The following is a 23669-nucleotide window of genomic DNA, read 5'->3' on the forward strand; positions in this document are numbered from 1 at the left end:
TTTGGGCCTCCAGAACTGTGAGAGGACATTACTGTTGTTTTAAGCCCGGTTGTGGTAATTTGTTATAGCAACCGCATAATAAAATGAAATATATCAGCTTTATAAAAAAAAACTAATATAAAGGGTCTAGTTTTGTCAGGAATCCATTCCACTTCTGCCCTCTTTAAAGGAAACATTGGCCCTCTAGGTTTTCATGGGTCCTACCTGCAAAGTTTACGTTTCCATAGATCTCAACTTCCTCACTTTTTAAAATCTTTGCCTGCTCTGATAACAACAGCTCTCAACTATAGAGTCAAAATTCTAAACACTTCATATATTTTTATTTTCATCCTACCAAGAACTCTATGTTGAAGGTATACTTTAGATTTATCCTTCCCATTTTATAGATGAAGAACCCAAGGAACATAGGGGTCAAATAATTTGCCTAAGATCATGCAGTTAAGGAGTACTGGCAGTAGGATCCATACCTAGGAAGTGTGGGTCCAGTGACTGCCCTTATCACTACACAAGGTTTATAGGCACTTGATACTGTTATCACATGTTTATGATTTATATTCCTTTTTTTACTCCTTTCTTATGTGAGTTTCTGATACTTGAATTATGAAAAACAAGGAATATACCAGACATAAAATATAAATATAATATAAATAAAATATAAATAATAAAATATAAATTCTTCTAATATTAAACTTGTATTAGATATTTTTTCTTTAGGATATAGAAAAAGCACTCATGTAACATACCTATTACTTTATCATTATTAAAATGATTAAACCATGCAATAAAGGAAAGCATGAAGATATGATTTCGGTATTTAAGAACTTGATCGGGTGTCGTGGTGCATTCCACAATCCTAGCTGCACTGAAGGGTGAGGCAGGAGGATCACAAATTTGAGGCCAGCCTGGGAAGTTTAGCAAGACCCTATCTCAGTATAAAAAAATAAAAAGTAGTGGAGCTGTGTGTAGCTCAGTGTTATAGTGCCCCTATTTTTAATCCCAGGTACCAAGTTGCAGAAGAAGGACATAAGGAGTTATAATAAAATATAATGTAGAAATTGGTACTTGAAGGAAGATGACAAACATGGTTTATCATATACATATATATATATATATATATATATATATTTTGTGTGTATGTGTGTGTGTGTGTGTGAGAGAGAGAGATAGAGCAGCAATAACAATATGCAGGACATCCATCCTTCCAACTTATCTTCATTCCCAAGGGAACATGTTTTGCAAAACATCGTTTTATTAGATCATACTTTTTGTATTTTGAAACTGAATTGGAATATTATTGCTAAAGCTGTAGAGGAATTCCTAATTCCTTTGGCTTGTCAGATTTCAAGAAAAGCTCACTACTTCATTCTTCAGTTATTTAGGTTATAAACTTGAAGTCAAACATACTTGTTTACATTTTAAGGCATCTAATTTTAAATACACTATTTTAGTGTGAAATTGGTTTACTCTCAACTTCTAAGGGGTATATTTACACTGTAAAATGATCTCTATATTCTTTTTATGACCTCTGTTTGATCATCAGATGGTAGGAGTGTGTGTGTGTGTGTGTGTGTGTGTAAGTTCACCAGCAGTGCACAAAAACTTTTTCTGAATTCATTAGTGAATACTGTGAGGTTGGGTAGTGATTTTGTAGTTCTTGATATTCTGACATGCCTGGCTACTCACAGACACTTCCTGATTCTCCCAGGAGCATAATCCAGTCACCTTTAGCCTAGAAAGAGTAGGCTTTGCGCCTCACAATTCTTATTCTTATTTCCCTGCATGTTCCTAATTAAGCCCCTTGGAACTGATTTTTAGATTGTCCAATCTATTTGTTCAAATTATGGCCCTTAAACTATCATTGATTTATTCAGACTTTACTCATGTGCTTTTCCCCCCCAACAAATGGGAAGGAAATGAAGAAATGAGATGAATTACTTTCCATTTCTTCTTTTGTTTCTCCACAGAGTGTCACTCTTCTCCAGAAATTTATTCAGCTCGGAATTTCAATAGTATAGAAAATATTTTTAAAAGCAAATGGAGTTTAAGAACTTAACATTCATTGTTTTTAGTCTTAGTACAACAATAGAGAGTTTATTAATTTTAATGTCATTAAATAGTAGCATTGTAATTCTAGTTTTCAAAAGAAATTTTATTCATTTAATCACAACAGTGAAAGTAACAAAATTATATTACAGAGAATGGCAAAATAAAATCACCCATAATCCTGTCACTTTAATTCAACTATTATTATTTTAATGTGTGTATTTCTTTCTAGCGTGGCTTTTTACATAGATTTTTGCATAGTTTTCACCAGAATGTAATGTTGTTTTATATTCTGATTTTTCATTTAACATAAAACAATTTTATATTGCTGTGTATGGTTCATAATCAGAGCTTAAAATTCATGCAGAGTGTATTCTTTTTAAAAAATTTTTTTGGTCATAGGTGGACACAATACCTTTTATTTATTTATTTATTTTTATGTGGTGCTGAGGATCAAACCTAGCGCTCAAATATGCTAGGTGAAAGCTCTAACCCCAGCCCCAGCCCCAGACTGTATATTGTTTCAATATTCTCTCCCTCCTTTTTTAAAAAAGGTCATTTGTTGTTTTTTTATTTCACATTTATTTTATTACAAGAGGATTACAATTTTGCTCTGTTTACTTACTGGATGAGTTATCTGCTGCTTATATTTATTTGATAATTAATTTTCTTTTGGAAATTTAAAAGTTACACTTAGAAATAATTAATACTTTGTTGTAATTTGTTGAAAGTATTTTTAATTTTGCTTGTTTCATTTTTAATCAAGGGTTGGGGATATAGCTCAGTTGGTAGAGTGCTTGCTTTACATGCACAAGACCCTGGTTCAATCCCCAGCACCACAAAAAAAAAAAAAAAAAAGAAAAAAAGATGTTCATTTTTAATCAAAATGTATTTTTAAAATACAGTGTAACTTAGTGATAGAAAAGTGAATACTTAAAGCTTCTTTTTAGGATAGAATTTCTTTTGAAACTAAATCTGTTCATTGGTACATGGAATTCCTTACTACATATGTATTTGGCAGCCTAGAATCCTTAGGTAATTTCTATTACCTGAAATATCTGACAATATTTGACAAAATATCTGACAGTTTTCCAATTTTGTAGGAAAAGAGGAGCTAAGGTTGTATCCAAGAGAGTGGATGATTTCAAAGAAAAGTTTCAACATAAACTTGGAAAAGTGTTAGATCCGTAAGTTAACAGTTAACTTTATATCATTAGTGTCTCTGCCTCGAATTTGAAAAGAACTTTTTGGAAAATGTTGGCTTGTGTTCCATTAGATTCTGTCTATTAAATAAGAAAATCATTACCTTGTTGTTTATCAAGGGAAATGTTAGTGTTTCTCCAAGGTGGAAGGAAGGATAATTTTTCATAAAGCTTAATTTCTGTGATATGTGATGTCAGGAATTCAACATTGTGTTTGTATTCTTGTCCGTCTTCTCTCTCTCTCTCTCTCTCTCTCTCTCTCTCTATATGTATATATATATATATATATATATATATATATATATATATACACACACACACACATACATATCTATCTATATATATGTATATATGAATAATTTTGCTTTGAATGTGTGTGTGTTTTAAGTTTGTGCTAGTCAAAGACAGTGAAAGCCTTCAGTCATTGTTAATGCAAATAGATGTTAAAAAAAGATCTTTTGGAGAACTTTTGTTTTATCTTCACAGTTTACCTAGAAGAGAAATTATAGGCTACTATGAACATATGATAAACATATTTAAAATTCTGGGCGTGCTGTATGGTGGGTACTTGAACTAAAGGATGTGTTTTCTTTGGTAGCATTGCAGAAACAATGAACGTTCCCCCAGGCTACACATTTGGAGCTTGTCTCCATCCTGAGGAATATGGTAAATATACAAACTTTCTCTTTAACAAAAAAATGAAACAAATATCTCAAAATCCCCATAAAGTTATTCAGCAAAGCTTAATGTCTTCTAAAAGCTTCTACAGGTGAGGTGTTGCACACCAGTAATCCCAGTTATTTGGGAAGCTAAAGAGGAAGGATGAAGAGTTCAAGTCCAGCCCTGGGAACATACCAAGACCCCATCTCAAAAAAATAAAACAAACAAAAAAAGCTTCTACTTGTAAAGGCTTAAAATTTTGCATTAAAATTAGAGAAAAAAATATGTAATATAAGAAAAAAAATGTTCATACTCTTTGAAATAGGAACAGTTTAAAGCCTTTGAAACAAATACCATAGGTGTAGTTAAGGCTTTGAAAAAAAACTTTTTTTTTTTTTGGTAGTTGTAGATGAACATCTTGCCTTTATTTTATTTATTTTTGTATGCGGTGCTAAGGCCCGAACCCAGTGCCTCACACATGCTGGGCGAGTGCTCTGCACTGAGCCACAACCCTAGCCCCCTGTAGTTTTTTATTTCTTTTGGTTTTGTTTTTAGTATCAGGAATTGAACCTGGGGACACTTTACACATGAGCCATGTCCCCAGCCTTTTTATATTTCAAATTTTGAGGCAGGTTCTCACTAAGTTGCTTAGGACCTCATTATGTTGCTGACGCTGGCCTTGAACTTGTGATTCTCCTGCCTCAGCCTCCCCCGTTGCTGGGATTACTGGTTTGTGCCACTATGCCTGGCATTCCCAGGCCTTTTGAAAATTTTGTTTTGAGATAGGGTCTTGCTAAGTTTCCTAGGCTGACCTTGAACATGTGATCCTGCTGCCTCAGTCTCCAGTGTCGCTGGGATTACAGGTGTGCCTCACCACAACCAGTTATATGCTTAAATTTAAAAACTGCTATTGAAAATATTTTAGCGAAGGTTTGCTCACTGAGAATTAAAACAAGTAATTATTGAGTTTATTTAAAACAGTATTTTGGAGCATCATTAATCATCACATTAAGAAATTGTATTTTGGTTCTTTTTTTAGATGAACTCTTAAATGTTTAATGGATGCCTATCTGTGTTAGCTTTCTGTTGCTGTGGTAGAATACCTGGGATAAATCAACTTAACAGGATGAAAGGTTTAATTTTGGCTCATTGTTTCAGAGATTTCAGTCTATAGTTACTTTTTCCTGTCACTCTGGGCCTAATGTGGGGCAGAACATAAGAGAGGGGAGCACATGACAGAAGGAGATCTATTCAGCTCATGGTGACCAGGAATGAAAAAAAGAGAATAAGGAGTAAGGGTCCCAATATTCCCTTCAAAGGTATGTCCCCAATGGGCTAACTTTCCATTAGGCTCTACCTCCTAAGGGTTCTACCACTTACAACAGTGCCATAGGCTGTCAAGGCAGACTTCACTTGACATTTGGGGGACATTTCAGATCTAAACCATAAGACTGTCCATCTCAGAGATTCTTAATGTCTTTTGGAGTGCGTAAGGGAAAATTGAGAAATCCATCAATTAGCCTAAAAACCAGTAAATTTAATCATGGTAAATTCTGCCTATTTGAGAGCAAGTTTCATGTTGCTGGGTGGTTGGTCTTACTATCTGTTAGAACCATAGGATCCAGACATGGGTACATCTTTGACCAATATTTATAGCATGAATTGATGTATTCAGTACACAGTTTACCATTTTACATCAATATTTTTTTTTTTTTAAATTTTGGTGGTGGGGGGTATTGAACCCAGACCTCACTTATTTGTCTCACATAATGCGAGACAAATACTCTACCACTGAGCTACACTCAGAGTCCAACAAATTTCTTCATTGATTAATGCTATTATTACACATTTAATGATAAAATCTTTTAAAATGAAAAATTAATAATTTTAAAATTTGTAAGTATAAATACCAGCCATGGTGTTATATTGTATTACTTTGAAAGAGTGCAAAAAATCCTTCTGAATTTTTTTTTTTTTAACTCACAAATGGATACAGATAACTCTACTCTAGCTCTGGCCTTTTGTAACTATTATTGGTGTTAACTAGTAACATCTCTTCTGTGGCAAGCTCCAGGGTTTGCCTGCTACCAGGGACATATTGGGACTGGCTTTACCCTTTATCTTTACTGAGGAAAATAAAGTCAATCTTATTTTAACAAAGAATGCTTCAGTCCCTAGGGTGAAGTTATTCTTCATGTTATTGGAGTTACTGTTTATATTAAGATGACTCTAGGTACCCAGCATGGTGGTGTACTCCTGTAATGTCTGGTACTTGGGAGGTTGAGGCAGGAGGATTGAAGTTTGAGGCCAGCTTGGGCAATTTAGCAAGACCCTGTCATAAAATAAAACAAATAAATAAAAAGGGCTGGGGGATGTAGTTCAGTGGTAGAGTGCTTGCCTTGCATTGGAAAAAGAAAAGAAACAAAGCAACAATAACAAAAAACGATGACTTTGGGAAATGTGCAAGGTCTCCCTGGCTCCCAGAATGTACTAGGGCAGAGACAAGCTGAAGGAGAATCAAGGCAGGTGGCAGTGGTGCATCATGGGAGTTGGTTGTGGGCCAAGTAGTAAAGGAGCTGGTTTAGCTTTTCTGACCACATGGTGTGGTAGATAGGTCATGGGTCTCTCTCTTAGGGTCAGGTCTTGTACTTCTGGTTTCAGTTCTTTGAAAATGATTTGATGTCAGCTTCATAAATGTTATTTCAGGATCAGAACAAAAGAAGGTAATTGTATAGGTCTTACCCACCAGGCAGTTAAATCTAGTGAGTGTGGTGGGGAAACAACTAGAATTGAAAAATAACTATTTAAATTATTATCCTTGGGTGGTAATGGAAGCAAAGGCTTCTGAAGATAAAAAATACTCAACTTGGAGCCATTTTATAGAAAGAACCTTCATCACACAAATAGCCACTGAAAGGGTTTATATCTGAGGAAGGGGTGTGAAGGAAAGGTCAGACTATCTGAAAAATCAATAAGTTACAAAAGTTAGTTTGTTCTCTTTTCTTTCTGCTTCTTCTATCCCTTCTCTTCTTCCTCCCACTTATTTATTTATTTATTGTTTGTTTGTTTGTTTGTTTTTTGAGATGCTGATCTCAAACTTTTGAGCTCAAGGGATTCTCCTGCCTCAGTCGCTTGAGTAGCTGGGGCTATAAGTGCATGCCACTGCACCTGGCTTTCCTAGAAGTCTTGAATTTCATTCCAAGAGCATTTCTTGTGTGTGTTTTTTTCCCCCACTTTAGGATGATCTGATGGTAGCTGACCTGTGTCAGATGTCCTTGGTCTGAGGCACTTGCCCTTCCTGGATCCGGCATTAGTTGTGGGATTTCTTTTTACCTACACTCAGGGCCTTTCCAGAGGGGGGGAAAAAGTCTTTTAGAGAAGACTTTTACCAGAATGTGCATAATTAATTCCCAATTTGATAATAAATAAGTAATTTACAGGTGCTATGAGTACCTATTAAAAGTGACCCTGACAGAGCCTAGCATTATGACTTACATGGAGTAGGTGTAGATATTAATCACTCGTAACTGCAACGAATGTTGTAATTTTAATTAATTCACTCAGGGCATCACAGTCAACTGCCAGCAAGACCTTGTTTCAAAAAAACTGTCTTGGCAGGAATCGGAGAAAGGTGTAGGCCAGGCAGAAATTTCTTTTCTGGTGACACTTACCAAGGTCAACTCTAGTTGATGTTGTGGGTCAGGATTTTTAGTTAATGGAGCTGTTACCATCTAGGGGTGCTAGGTTCACTGTCTTTTTCAGCAAAGAATTGAAGAACTGGACAGAGATAGTAACCAAGAAGGAGGTTTATTGCAAAAGCAACAGAGAAAGACTTCTCCAGAGAGAAGGGGCTCCAAATCTGGGTATCCAGTGGAGGACTTTTGGCCTGTTCTTTTTATGGCCTCTGGAATTTCCTCCTTCTCTTCTGTCCACACTCTCCCCACTATTATTGATTGGTGCCCCCTCTGTCTAAGCGTCTCTTTTAGTTTTTCTATTGGGTCCCCTGCTTAGGAACATGAGTACAGAAGTTTCTGTCTGATTGGGTCCCCTGCTGGTGTCCATGAGGACTTTCCTCAAGCAGGAAGTTGACCTCTCCAGAAGACTGCCTCATGATCCTTTGTTTTGGCACTGCCCCCAACCTCCTCACTTGCCATCTTGCCCTGACTGTCAAAGTCTTTCTACATCTCTCTCAAACAATGGGTGGGGACAGGCCTCTAGTGACACTAGGGGTACAGGGGGAAGCAGAACTGAGAAATGGGAACATGGTATGCAGACCATACATCACCTGGAAACTAGGAGGGAATAGTGATATTCTCTCTCTCTCTCTCTCTCTCTCTCTCTCTCTCTCTCTCTCCCTCTCCCATTGAAGACTTAACCCAGGCCCTTGTGCATAGTAGGCAAATGCTATACTGATTAAGTATATCTCTAGTCATTTAAGGTTTTTTTTTTTTTTTTTTGAGGCAAGGACTCACTAAGCTGCCCAGGCTGGCCTTGAACTTGTGATTCTTCTGCCTCAGCCTCTTTAGTAGCTGGGATCATAGGCATGCACCACTGCATTTGGTTGGCAATAGGGAATTTGAGTTTAATTTTCATAAGGGTCCAAACCCAGGTACACTAAGTGGCTCCTACTTAAAATCTATCCAAGTTTTCAGATCTTCAACATTGTAGACAAATGTTGCCCAAGAGGTAGTCAAGCAAGGGCTTCAATATCTTAGTGAAGGACTTGATAGCTGAATGGGGCTGATGATGCCCCCACAAACTTCATGTTTTTTTTTTTTGATTTTTTTTTTCTTGAAGAGAGAAGTGACATACAACAGAAATATTTATCAATTACTTTATATGCTTTTTTTCACACACAAGGATTTTCTGGCATGCTGCATTTAATAGCATCAGTGTTGAATATGAGTTTTTCATTCACAGAGGTTGCTAGATCTCTCTCTGTTTAAATATGAAAATAATATCCACAGACTTTAAATTCACATAAAAGGTTTTTTTTTCTTCTTCAACAGGAGTTGGTGATCTGATCCATAATAGATCTCCAGGCGAATATCTTCGAGGGAAGGACAGAGTGCGAGCCCTGATTGCTGCAGTTCGACATCGCTTGAAGAAATTTAATTACCAAAACTTTGACAGTTTGCTGGAAGCCTTCAGGCACTATGACAAGGCTAGTAGTAGAGCAGAGCTTTTGGTACACGCATGGGCGGACAAATCCCAGAGGGTTTGTGTAGATGGGGGTCAGCACACTTCGCCAATTCCACCCCTTGTTTTTGTAAAGAAAGTTTATTTGAAACACAGCTGTGTCTGTGTTATTGTAAGTATCATCAGTGGCTTATTTTGTCTTACATATGCAGAATTGAATACTAACAACAGAGATTAATATTTATTACTTGGCTTTTAACAACAGAGATTAATATTTATTACTTGGCTTTTACAAAAAATGTTGCTGATCCCTGGTGTAATTATTTGGTGGTTAAAATGAGGTTCACTATCAGCATTCTTGGGAACTTGTTGGAAATGCACATTCCAAGGCCTACCCCAGATCAACTGAATTAGGAACTCTGGGATGGAGCTCAGCAATGTTAACAAGCATTCCAGGTGATTCTGTTGCACATTCATGTTTGAGAACCATTTTTTTTTTTTTTTTTGTAGATAACTAAACTGTAGTGTGTTAGGATCAAGGAGGAGGGTACAGCTCCAGATTCCTGGGGAAGATCTGACAGTCTACACCTTAATCTGAACACGTTCACATTGAGCCTTCATCTAGGTCCAACTCATGCTTAGAATGTCTTTCCCTAGAGGAGCAGGGTGTGCTTTCCGTTTTATTTAATTAATTTAATTTATTTATTTTGGATCCAGGAGTGCTCTACAACTGAGCTACACCCTCACTCCTTTTATTTTTTATTGTGAGACAGGGTCTCACTAAGTTGCCCATGCTGGACTTGAACATGTGATCCTTCTGCCTCAGCCTCCCTAGTAGCTGGGATTACAGGTGTGTGTTGTTGTGCTCAGCAGAGGCCTTGTTTTTGATTCCCAGTACTGTCCCTCCCCCACCCCCCCAAATTGTACTAATCATGTAGGAATAAACACTTACAAACAAGTACTCACCTATTTCCAAAATACTACTACAAAACTGTGTTCAAAGAAAACACAAGTATACAACTGGTTGGCTTTTGATAGAAACCAATTACTATTAGTAGATAATTTCAAAAAAAATTTTAAAAAGTAAGCTAAAATCAGCACCTTTCAACTTCTAATCTGTTATAACTTTTCCCCCTTTCTATGGTGCTGGAGATTAAGCCTAGGGTTCCCACATGTATTCCAATACTGAGTTGTGGCTCAGCTCCTTTTCACTCAAATGTAGATATCTCATAAATATCATGGTAGAGGAAATTTACCTAGTAGTGACATGAATAAGAGAACCTGCATTCACACCTAGTACGTTGCTTTTAAAAATTCTTCATTTTCAATGCAATTATAGGAAATACGATCTTCTTAATAGCTGTTGATTATTTGAGTAAACCACCAGGCATATTCCTTGTGATAAAATTAAATTAAGCAGGGAGGAAATTACTGAGAATTATTTAATGCTGGTATACCTTTTAAACAGTTAACTTTTAATATGCACAATGTAGTGCTCAGTGTCCTTAAGGAGCTTTTTACTGAGAGGGTAATAAGCTGTAGTTCTGGTACAGCTGTAGGATAATTTTTGATTATTTGAATCTGATATTGTTGGATGCCCAGATTTAATTTAGTAGGAAAAAAAAGTAGAACAGTGCAAATAAACTATGATTTCCTAAGTGAATCTTCTTGGCATATAAAATTAATTCTATTATTTATTGAACACCCATAATACATCAAGCTTTATTCTGGATAATGTATAGACTTTCCACTTAGGGAACTTCACATCTCAAGGAGTTAATCATAAATTAGAGTACCAGTGGAATGCTAGAGCTGGCTTTGAGAGAGCATATTGTTAAATTTTCAGGAAGTTTGCAAGCCATGTGACATCCCAGCGGTAGTTAGAAATTAGCCCTGATGAAAGTATTTATACCACGGACAGCAGCAACTGCTACAAATCAAGGCTTCTTTTCACCACAGCCTCCAAACAGCCAGTTGTTAAACAAATAGAGCACACCACTAGGGTAGAATCGGCGCCAAGCACTATGATAAATTCAAAATTACAAGTAGGGATATTGGCTCTTGGATATCACAGACAATGTAATTCATGATGGAAATCAGTTGACGATTTTTCTCTTTCAATTAATTGTCTAATTAAGCATGTGTAGAACTCAGTAATTTGTGCTTACTTAAGGAATACATTCTTTGCCAATATGTAAACATCATTAACTTAAAACTAAAATAATCTCCTAAAATAAATTTCACTAGTAGGCCTTAGGGTTCTCAGCTAAATTCAATAATTGCATCCAGTTCTTGTTTCTGGGGTGGGGGTGGGGGGGCGCTGCTTGTAGACCATCCATTCAACTTCCTACTTGTCTGTGCCACCAGCCAATGGTATTTGCTAGTTGATGACATTGGTTCACCCTGTGGAATGATGGTATTCAGTCACTTCATGCAATGAAAGAATATGGGGTTGAGAGAGATCTCCAAAGGTGTTCCATGAGGGGGGAACAGTCACTAAGGTTATTCTCTGTTGTTTCCAATAGAATTCTCAGTAAGATGGAGGAGAATGGCATTCAAATTATGGATAGAAATTCTTGGCTGTCATTTAAACTTATGGTGCTTCTAACAGTTTGAGAGAGCTACTCCACAGCATTTTTCTTCACATGAAGCCTCCCTGGGGTGGTCTGAAAGATTAAATAATGTCTTTCACTCCCCTGAACATTCCAGGTCTAAGGCGTTCTTTCTCTAAGGGCCCGATTGCTATTTTCCTTCCATCACCATAAGGTCCATGCGTCTCATTGCAGCAACTGTAAACTTCACATTTCTCCATTCATTCCCTATTTCCACCTAGACCTTTGGTCTGGAAAGGTCAGTTATAAGAAGGATGAGGAGATTTTGGAAAAGTTCCAGACACCCATTTCATTCCCTGTTTTGGCCTCTATAGAAAGACTGGGTGAGCAATGTGCTCAGTCAAGGCATTGTTACTCTTTTTGACTAGGACTATGTTAACCCAACAAAGTATCAGGTGGCTGAAATGCTGAGATGAAATTAAGTTTGTATCTCCAGAATATTTTTTTTGTGAGTATGTGTGTGTGTGTGTGTGTGTGGTGCTGAGGATTTAACCCAGACCCTTGTGCTTGCTAAGCATACTCTACCACTGAACTGTGTCTCCAACCATTAGAATCCTTTTTATGCCTGGTTGCTACAAGGAGGGGGATCCACAAGATTGGCCTGAGGTTGCTAATGGGGGAAAAAAGATGTACAATGATCAGTAATGGTTATGACAGAACCCTGCACTTTCAAAATAGGCCTTTATAACCCACACCCCTTTTATTGTGGAAGCAGTTGAGATAAGATAATTCCTTTCTGGGAACAGCTAAACTACTTTTCACTAAGGTAAAAGTTACCAAGAGCTGATAAAAAAGGTAAATAATTTTTGAGAATGCCATTCTAATGCTCAATAATACTAGATGGCAGTGGATGGTAAAGAGGAAGAAAGGTTTATTGAATACCTTGATTAACAGCTTTTGTGCTATGAGATGGACCATTGTTGTATTAAAAATGGTCCAGAAAGCAAAAAAAAAAAAAAAAAAAGCCTCAGATTAATTTCAATGGCCTCACTATTGTGACTGGAGCCAGCTGATTATATTGGAACAGCATTACTATAACTTGAAAACGTGTCAACTTTGGTAGACACACCACTGATATTCTGAGAGGAGGTCAAAGCTCAATATTGTCGGTTGTGAGCATGGGGGCCACATCTGTGTGCAGTGTGTTCTCTCTGACCATGAGATAGATGGGGCATTTTTTGGGCAGGAGTTTTTTTTTTGTTGTTGTTGTTGCTTGTAGTGGAAGTTTCTGCATTCACAATATACAGTCCTTTATCTTGTGTTCTATTGTAATAACATGTGTGATGTCAGGACTGGCACAACTATGGGTCCAGGCAGCAAGGGTAGCAATCTGAATGGTTCAGGCTTGATTAACAATTTAATTCTAATCATTTCCTCAGAGAATAAATTCTTATTGTGAATATCAAATTGAATCATTCAGATGGTTCAGTTAGTTAGCAACTAAAAGAAGTGTGTCTCGAATCTGGGAGTACGTAGCTTTCAAGTAGCAAACCAAACAGTTGGACCTCTGGCAATGGCCCAACTCAGTAATGATGTAACATATTTTATTATGGCCCAAGCTATGAGAATGGCTTTTAGATCTTATTGCTGAGTTGTGCCTACATCCAGTTTTGGTCCTTTGTATGCTAACTTTGGTTTTGAAAGCCACAGAAGCCCAGTGAAGGCCACCAAGTTTCAGCTTAAGCAAATAATCAGAGAAGCTCAGGCATTCAGAGGAGCCTCTGTGAATTCAAGTCCTCCCCCCCCATTTTTTTTTTGAGGGGAGACCAGGGATTGAACTCAGGGACACTCAATTACTGAGCCATATCCCCAGACCTATTTTGTATTTTATTTAGAGACAGGGTCTCACTAAGTTGCTTAGCACCTTGCCTTTGCTGAGGCTGGCTTTGAATTTGTGATCCTCCTGCCTCAGTCTCCCGAGCTGTGGGATTATAGACATGTGCCACTATGTCCAGCTCAAGGCCCTTTTGAACCAGTGGCTTTTCTTTAGTGGCAGAATGGCAAATAAAAGATTTCCTAAAGATTACTATCCTTTTTCATATAAAGCTCATGTGTTATTGGGGCAAGGATGTCTGCATTTTTTTTCCTTTTTCTTTCTTTTTTTAGCTGGGCAGGGGATTGAATCAAGGGTCTCAACATGCTTCAGGCAAATGTTGTACCACTGAGTTCCATCCCCAGCTCCTATATCATTCTTGAACATGCCACTTCCACCTGACAAATGAGGCTTGTTGGGTCCTTTCCACTTTGTACGTCATTGAGTCCAAGTTGACCCACTTCAAAATGATTACCAGGCTGGAGACTCACAAGGCTGCCAGGGGTCTAGTGTCAGTTCCAACAAGAGCCCAGTAATAGGCTTAGCTGCTTTTCAAAAAGTAGCAGGAGACAATGTGTCTTAAACCTTAAGGTGCACCTCTAAGTGAAGATTGTCTTTACTTTCCAGAGCTTCTAATTGGCAAAATGACCTGTAACAGAGACTTATAGCTTAAAGGGTCAGTAGAGTTATGGGGCTCTAAATGTACTGCAGTTTTCTACATGCAACTTTTCTTAATCAGGGCAATCTCTGGCACTTATGAGACATCACAATCCAGGCATGGAGAACATCAATACCAATTACATATTCATCAATAATCATTCACTGTTGGCTTAATTTGTGAGTGTGCGCGCTGGGGATTGAAATCAGGGCGAGCACTCTATCACTGAACTACACCCTCAGCCCTGTAGTTGGCTTTTGTTCTTCTCTGTGAACCCTATCCAATTCTACTAGCTAAATCCAGTATCACTTTCTCCCCACCCTGGAACAAAGTATTGAATTGAATACAGACTTTGGTGCCTGTATGTATTCAAAGGCATAAAAATTTGAGTCCTCACTACCCCTTCCCAACTTTGAAGTTCTACAGCATACTTGGACAAATGTGGCCTTTGACCTCTTGGTGACCAGAAGACCTTGGTCCCATTCCCCTGGTCACTTTTCTCCATAAAGGAGCTGTAATTAGGGTACAGGAAAAGAGAGGATCAAGGCTGCACAGAGATAGACTGTCTCTGAACTAGGAAATAAGAAGTATTTATCTTGAGTTTTGAGTGGTATTGCGGTTGTACACAGCTCAATGAAACAAACCAACATTTTTTTTTTCAGTCTAGACAAATTCCTGTATTAGTCAGCAAAGCTATTATTATTAGCGCATCTATTTTATTTTTGTGGACTTCTTGATTCAACAGCACTCCTTCCCCCATTACTTTTCAGCCACAGATATGGGGTTTATATTTTTGGTTAACTTGGGCTTGCAGTAGAAATTTTTATAAAGTAGTCTACATTAATCTAGGACATTTATAACTCCATTGTCAAGATAATGTGTTTTAAGTTCACATTTTGTTTCAACATAAGACTTAGGGATCTTTCCCAGGGCTGCAGGTCTGACTGCAATAATTATCTGGAATTTATTGGGTCTGTCTCATTGAGTCATTTCTTTTTCTTCAGGGGATCACCTCCATCAGCATGGTAAATCCAAGCCTGGGTAGTTTGAACCTGAATACTACTACTCAGTGATTCATTCATGATTTCCCTTGGGAGTTTTTCCCTTTCAGGGAAATCTCTCTGAAGGAGCCAAAAATCTCTTATAGCAGCCAGAATCCACTGCCAAACACACACACACACACACACACACACACACACACACACACACACCACAAAAATGAAGAGCTCAGATCTTTACCATCATCTCTGAATGGCTTTAAGATCGGCTTGATAGACTGCAGGAGGGGCCAAGTGGTAAGATGCCCTGGCTGTTGTCATTCTTCCTTAACAGGCATTATATTCTCTGCTTCTTCTCCCCAGAAATCGTCCAAAATTTTTGCTCAGAGCCCTCATAAAGCCCCCTCCCTTCATACTTATGCAAGTACTTTTGTCTTTAACTCTTATCTGAAAGGAAACATTCCTCCCTTTTCCCTGCCAGAATGAAATTTAATGGTCATTGTTACAATAGGGGCTTGATGGATGGGTAGCATCTCCTCTTGCCCATCAGAGTTTTAGCCAAGAAAACCTGGTCTTTGAATCGATCTCCCTGTTCTTTGTCTTGCAACTACCTTTTCAATTTCTCATTAATAAGCAATGCAATGAAGGACTATTTATTGCCCAATTGAAACTTGGAAGGTATTAAAAACCTTGAAGCAAGGAAAATTGTCTAGATGTTGTACACAACATTGGTCAAATGAAATGTCAAGCATATATCATGGTTATTCCAGCTCAGTCCTAGTGTAAACAGCATGATTTAAAGAACATGATTAAAATAGAATGGGGACTGGGAGTGTATATAGCTTAGTGAAAGAGCATACTCTGAGCACTTGGGAGGCTCTGGCTTCAATCACCAGCACCTAAAAATTAAACAAATGGGAAAAAACCCCAAAAAACAAAACAACAACAATAACAACAACAAAACAAACAAACAACAACAACAACAAAACTAAGGTTCTGAGCCATACCCTGCTTGTTCCAACCAAGGTTTGAAGTTACTGTATGTGTATATGACATTGTCTCAATGAGGATCAATCTTGCTTAGTATATACCACCTCTTATGTTAAAATTAAGACTCTTGAATTTATGGGATAGAGCTATTTATTTTTTATTAAGCTAAATAATTGCTATTGTTTAGATACAAGTATCCCCCCAAAGCTCATGTGTGAGACAATGAGAGAAAGTTTGGAGGTGAAATGATGGGGTTATGAGAACCTTAATGTAATCAGCTCATTAATTCTCTGATATGGATTAAGTGGGGTAACCGTAGGCTTGTAGGGTATGGCTGGAGGACGTGGGTTGATGGGGGTGTGCCTTTAGGGTAGATTTTGTCTGTGTTGAGGGGACTTCTGTCTTTCTACTTTCTGGTGGCCATGCCCTGAGCCACTCCCCCGCCCTCACTCCTCCACCATAATGTTCTGCTTCACTTTAGACCCAGAGCAACAGAGTTAGCCATCTATGGATTGAGATTTCTGAGAGCCAAATAAACTTTTGAGCCCCCAAATAAACTTTTCCTCCCCTAATTGTTCTTATCAGGTCATTCTGCTCTTGAAGACAGTGCTCATCTTGTTATTATTATTTTTTTTCTTTTTGTCTAACAGAAGAGAGATGGGATGATAGATAAAGCAGAGCTTCAGGAAGCTTGTAACCAGGCCAACTTGCATTTAGATGAGAATCTCCTGGACCAATTGTTTGACTACTGTGATGTGGATAATGATGGCCTGATTAACTTCCTAGAATTTGCAAATTTTCTTAACTGGAAAGACACAATGGTTCTCAAAGATTATGAAGAGAGGGTCATCATTAAAGGTATTTAAGTTGTGAAGATTCGCTGAATTTTTAACTGGAATTTTACATTTTCATTTTTTAGGTGCTCAGACCTTACCGACTTGAATATTATATAAAAGGGAAAAAATACACACATTTTAATTTATTTGCTTGTTTACACATAGAATGTCTGTGGAAGGATAGGAAAGAATTTGAAAATGTGTATTATTTCCAGTAAGAAGGAACTGGGTGGCTGATGCATATTATAGCAGTGTTCTACTGCTGAGCCATATATCCAACTTGAGACTCCACCCCCCATACTTTTTTTTTTTTGTATGAGGACTTGAACCCCAGGTATTTTACTATTGAACTACATACTATATATGACTTTTATTTTGAGACAGGGTCTCGATAATTGCTGAGGCCAGCCTCTGAGTTACAATTCTCCTGCCTCAGCAGCTCCAGTTGCTGAAATTGTGCTATCATCTGAGAAAAACTTTTTTAAAATGTTTGTTTTTTTGAGTTTGGAACCAGGTATTATTCATCAAGAAAAATTAAAAGCAAAAAAAAAAAAAAAAAGCTTTGTAGGAACTCAAAATTTGATAGTTCCTCACAAAGCTGTTTGAAAACCATTGTCTTAAGAGTAATTAGCTCTCCTTACCCAGGAAAACTCAGTAGTGATATAGAATTTCATGAAAGAAGATTAATTTTTAAAATTCTACACAAAAAGGAAAAAAAAACATAATTATTACTTTTTGATTCAAATGTTTTCAAGTTTACATGTTATCTTTTTATATCACTAACCATATACATAGATATGCATGTATATTTTAAACATTTCTGTAATAACAATGAACATACCATTTTTATTTGACTTTTAAAATTTAGCTTTTAAATTTCTGTGGAATGAAGAGATACTTTTATGGTTTCTGCAAGCTCCATTTTCAGTTCCCTCATGCTTATGTGTTATGATTTACTAAACCATTTTTTTACTCTAAGTTGTTTCCAGATATTTTAAAAGCAATATGGGTAATGCTGTGATTATCATCTCTGGAAAAGCTTTCTGTTTCTAATTATATCTAATTTCTTATGAATGTTATTATTGTCTGTCCCAGAAGTAACTTATCTTTATTTTCATTCTGCTTTTCTAAATGATTCTACCAATTTGCAATTTTATCAGCCAAGGCTGTGAGAAGGTTTTACTCCAACCTTCAAACATTATTATAATTTAGTTGGTATATATAATGATACCTCATTTGCTTTAATTTTTGTAACTTGATTATTAGTAGAGAGGATTAACTTTTTAAAAAGGTTGTTTACAATTTTATTTCCCCTTGGAATGTCTGTCTATTCTCTAAAAAGTGACTATACCAGCATTTGGGGAAAAGAAACAAAAAGAACTAAGGTTCTGAGCCACACCCTGCTCTACCTTTATTCCTGGACCATACCTTTCTGCAAGGCCAAAACCAAATTTTGGTTTCTACTGAGGACATGAGTGAGCCCTTACACAGTGTGTCTGGTGCAGCCTTTGTTTCTATCTATTCAGAAAGCAGTAGAATCTTCTTTACCCAATTAAGTTTTTATTTTGTAGAAAACAACTCTACCCCAATCCTCTCAGAAATAAAGAGGCGGATGACATTTTTTTTCCTTCTTGGCACAACTCAGGAAGTAGTGGTGGAGAGCAAGAGCCTATTTTCAAACTAGATGGTTCTCCAAGTTGTTCCTGTTTTTGGATTCCAACTTCATTAGCTAATGTCAATGATGTTCTTGAGGATTTTATCTTCTAAAATTTTAGGGGGGAACCTGCAAGTTAGGGGCCAGTAGGCCCAGAAGGATCCCAGAAATGTTTTGCCAGAAATTTTCGTATGTTAAATTCTGTCTTACTGCTGACTTTTCAAGGAAAGGGGTGGGTACCCAAAGGCAGTGTTCTGAGGAACAAATTTTGCACTGTCCAGATTTCTGCTTTTTGTTAGGTATAGGAATGGCTTAGAGAATCTGGAACTCTGGACCGGAATGCTTTGGTGGCATGGATTAGGCGCACTTTAAGGGGATGTGTTCTTTCTGTTTTTCCCGTTTCCACCTGACTTTGATAATGATGCACCACTCACCTCTGCTACTCTTGTGTGTCTCTGAACCTGTTGAGTCCTTTGGTGATTGAAACACCACAGTACCCTCTAGTGGTATGTGTGGAGTAACCGGATCTTTGGAAAGGATATCTCATAAATTTACTCCTTAAATTTGAGAATTGACTTACCAAAGCAAATCTGTAAAAGAGTATATTGTCTTACAACTTCAGTTCTACATCAGATTTGTTTTTTCCTTCGGTGCTGGGGATTTAACTCATGGCATTGCACATGCTAAGTATACAGGCTACCACTAAATTACACACTCATCTCGGCTTTTCTTTTATACACTGATTTATAGAGGCTAGTTATATAATCAGTTCCTGAGCTCATAGTGGGTTCTCACCACCTCTCTGGATGTTGTAATACGTATTTCCTGATCCTTCAATCAAGTATGCATTGAATATTTAACTCCAAATATATCTTCTACCTCTCCCTATGACACAGTTCTAGAAACAACTCCAGTAGACTAGAACAACCCAAGTTAATATGAGAACAAGTGCTTACTTGTGTGTTTTCTCTCTCTCTCTCATTTTCTTTCCCACCCTCTCTTTCTCTATTTTTTTTTTTCAGTGGTGGGGATCAAACTTAGGGCCTCTCCCATCTAGGCAAATGCTCCGACACTGAGCTATGCCCCACTCCTAAGCTCTAATAATAAATAAATAAGAGAAAAATTACTTTTGATCTATCAAATTTGAAAGCTTTATTCTAAAATAAAGTAAATGGAATTGTGAGAGGAAACACTGAGCCATGTTCAGATTATCTGGTGTAGGACATTGGGTGTTGGCATCAGTACTGGGTTCATATCTGCTTACTTTCCATTACCAGGAAGAAACTGAACAAGAAACTCATCTTGTTGCAGAGCAGCAAGAACCAAGTAGTAACATATTCCTGTATTCCTGTACTTTCCCCCCCTTGTTTTTCTTAAAGGTAAAAAACCAGATTGTGCAAATCCTGCTGAGACTAACTTGAAAGAATCTGAACCAACTCTCCTGATAAAACCTGAGGATATTGTCTTAAAAGAACCAGGGAGCTCAAAAAAGATTGTCCGGACACTTCTGAGACCAAGTGATAAAGTTTCTAGCTACTATAAGACAACTTCTTCTGAGATCAATGCAGTTGTAGGAGCTGTCCCATCTATCTGTAAGTATGTTACATTATTTGGCAAGTTTCATGAGGATCAGAAGTATTCTTTTGTGTCTTTTCGTTGTCCCCAGACTCCCTCTGTATTAGATAATAAATTTCTTGAAGCCTTGGACCTTACATTTGACTCCATATTCTAAACCCTTAGGAACTCTCACGTATAGATGTTGGCTGAATTGCTAATGATAACTCAAGTGAAAAGATTCTTTATATATTAATGAAATTGAAACCCTCTTAGATCAGAACATTGAATGTTATACATTGTAGTAATTCAGGCTTAACCATGTATTTTAACACTTTCAAACCATGTGATTCTTTGCCTTAAAATAGTTAAAAGTTTTTTCAAGACATTTCTCTACATATTAAAACCCTATGTATTAGTTTGCTAGGGCTGCTGTAACAAAACACCACAAACTGGGTGGCTTCAGCAGCAGATTTTTATTTTCTCACAGTTTCAGACGCTAGAAGTCTGAGATCAAGATATTGGCAAGTTTGGCTCCTTCTGCAGGAGAATCTGTCCCATGCCTCTCCTCTAGCTTCTGGTGGTTTGCTGGCAGTCTTAGGCATGTCTTGGCTTTTGCTACATCACCCTGATTTCTGCCTTCCTCTTCACATGGTGTTCTTCCTGTATGTATGTCTCTGTCCAAGCTTTTCCTATTGAATTAGGGACCTGTCACACTCCAGTACTAACTCAACTTAGCTGCATCTGAAATGATTTTATTTCCAAATATGGTTATTATATTCTAAGGTTCTGGGTGTTGGAACTTTGACACATGGATTTTGGGAGAGAAAGATTCAAACCATGACACCCATATTTCAATTGAGCATGAATATTGATTTTTTAGAAAGTCTATTGGTCCAGATCACTTTCTTGAATGAAGGACAAGATGAAGGATTTATATATTTTTCTCATTTGTTTTTGTAGATGTGCTGTATATTTTCGTGTACAAAATCATGCCACATCCTTTAGAATGGTGCTTTCCAATAGAAATATAAGTGATACCTGTAATCCTAGTGGCTCTGGAGGCTGAGGCAGGAGGATTGCAAGTTCAAAGTTAGCTTCAGCAACTTGGTGAGACCCCTGTCTCAAAATAAAATTAAAAAAAAAATGGCTGGGGATGTGGCTCAGTGGTTGAGCACCCCTGGGTTCAACCACTGGTACAAAAAAAAAAGTAATTGGAGTCATGTATGCGTTTAAAATTTTCTAGTACATTAAAAAAAAGCCACATTAAGAAAGATAATAGACAGGGGTGTGGTGGTAGACACTGGTAATCCTAGCTACTCAGGAGGATGAGTAGGAGGTCAAAAAGTTCAAGTCAAGCTTAGGCAGTAGAGTGAGACCCTGTCGCAGAATAAAATAAAATAAAGGACTGGGGAATGTAGTTCCATCATAGAGTGCTTTCCTGGTATGCATTAGGTTTTTGGGTTCAATCTCCAGTACTCCTCCCAAATGAAAACCAACTCCCTAAATTATTAAATTCACCAAACTATTAAATATTTTGCATTTTTTCTTTTCTTTTTTGAGGCAGAGTCTTACTATGTTGCCCAGGCTGGTCTTGAATTCCTGGATTCAAAGTCCCCTTCCACCTCAGCTTCCTCGGTTCTGGGACTACAGGTGTGCACACCACACCTGGCTGCCTTTTTTCTTTTTGTACTAGAGTGTTTGAATTTTACTTTTATAACACCCTGCAATTCAGAATAGTCACATTTCAAGTGCTCAGTAGCCACATACGGCTGTGCCTAATGTCCGTTTTCCTCCCTCATGGATTACCTAGGTTACCCCATCTTTGGTGTTCCAACTGTTCGATGTGATATTCCTGCCCCTCGAATTCGTCGTGTCAGTGATAGAACTAATTATGGAGAAGAGGGAAATGCTTATTCGTTACTCTATCCTACCATCTTTTCCCAGAAAGGAGTGTTTGAGAGAGACTTCTTCAAGACCAGATCAAAAGAAGAGGTACAGCCATCCCTTTGAAAGAAATGACGATTTCATAGATAACAAATATGGAAATGTTTGCTTATCAGTGACTATTATTTTCAAAAGTATAGCTCTTATATCATAAAAGTCTAGAGTATCCCTGATTATAGGATTTTTGATGAATAATGTCCAATTTGGTTTTGACATTCTAGTACAATTCAGAATACCGTTCAGTAGTTAAATACTGTTCTTAGTTGGGAAAAGGAAAGATCTGTCTCTTCTTGTGGAAGTATCCTTATGACCTTGGGCTTCTAACACCAAAATGTAGGCACAAGAAGGGCCACTCTTCCACCCTTCCTGTCTACTGCTATCATATGTCCCAGATGATCTGAGGTAATCACTGATTTAAAATATTATATACTATTGCCACACCATATATCAGACCATGTATCTTTTTCCCCCCGCCTCAGAAAATGTGGCCCCTGTAGCACAAGTGATCCTTTGCCTAGAGGAGTTATAAAGTGAGATCCACCAGCTGGATCACAATAGCCACTTAGGCACCAATGCCAGGCATGGACAGGGTGGAATCCAGGGAGTAACTGCCTCTTTTCATTATGTTCAGAGCTAGAATTGATAGGAAGAGACAGAGGATGTCTTTTTGAGATTTCAGATGAAGTGTTGACCTCTTAAAAATTTACAAACATACACACACACACACACGCACACACACACATACCTACACACATACACACACACTTTTTTTCGGTACAAATATCCATAGTCTAAGATATTATAAAAGATTTTAAATACGAAATTTAAAACACATAAATCTTGGTGTGGTCTTAAAATACTTTTTTTTCTAGATTGCAGAGATATTATGTAACATTGGTGTGAATCTTTCTGAAGAAGAATTTGAAAATGTATGGACTCTTGCATCAAAAAAACATCACAGAGGTGAAGTGTGCGTGGAGAACATCAGAAATGTTCTGGATGAGCTACAGCATGCAGACCGAAGCAAGTGTAAAACAACCTCATGATAATTTTGGAGTTTATGAATTTAAACAAAAGAATAGTTAAATCTGAGTTCATCTAAAATATTTGACTCATGCTGATTTTTGAGAGAATTCAGCAATCACTCTAATAGGACTCATATGCCTTCATGTGTCTTACTAATAAATGAGATTTGGGAATTTAAAATTTGTTGCTTTCTATAAAGCATCCAAGAACTTTACAACTTGACAAGTGCTTAAAGAGTTAACCTTCAGCTTCACCAAAGGCATAGTTCAGAATGATATTAGACATTACATAATATTTAGGAGGCCTAAATATTCCATACATTAAGTAAAGGTTGAAATTTGGTCTGGTTTTTGATACTATGTTCATAAAATTTTGCCTCCAACATTTCATTATTCTTTTTTTTTTTAAGAGAGAGTGAGAGAGGAGAGAGAGAGAGAGAGAGAGAGAGAGAGAGAGAGAGAGAGAGAGAGAGAGAGAGAATTTTTAATATTTATTCCCCAGCTCTCGGCGGACACAACATCTTTGTTGGTATGTGAT

General features: G+C 37.4%; 1 protein-coding gene across 1 annotated transcript in view; it reads left to right on the plus strand.

Moving 5' to 3' along the window:
- The window catches only part of Efhb (EF-hand domain family member B), a 52769-nt gene extending 29440 nt beyond the window's left edge, over nt 1-23329 (plus strand). Inside the window, exons 7-13 of the mRNA XM_005317421.4 lie at nt 3147-3230; nt 3844-3911; nt 8915-9069; nt 16766-16973; nt 19985-20197; nt 21973-22154; nt 22979-23329. Of these exons, the coding sequence (XP_005317478.4) occupies nt 3147-3230; nt 3844-3911; nt 8915-9069; nt 16766-16973; nt 19985-20197; nt 21973-22154; nt 22979-23152 (1084 nt within the window). The 3' untranslated portion in view covers nt 23153-23329. The remainder of the gene's footprint in view (nt 1-3146; nt 3231-3843; nt 3912-8914; nt 9070-16765; nt 16974-19984; nt 20198-21972; nt 22155-22978) is intronic.
- Nucleotides 23330-23669: the final 340 nt, after the last annotated feature.

The sequence above is a fragment of the Ictidomys tridecemlineatus genome, chromosome 2, assembly GCF_052094955.1.
Source record: "Ictidomys tridecemlineatus isolate mIctTri1 chromosome 2, mIctTri1.hap1, whole genome shotgun sequence".
NCBI lineage: Eukaryota > Metazoa > Chordata > Mammalia > Rodentia > Sciuridae > Ictidomys > Ictidomys tridecemlineatus.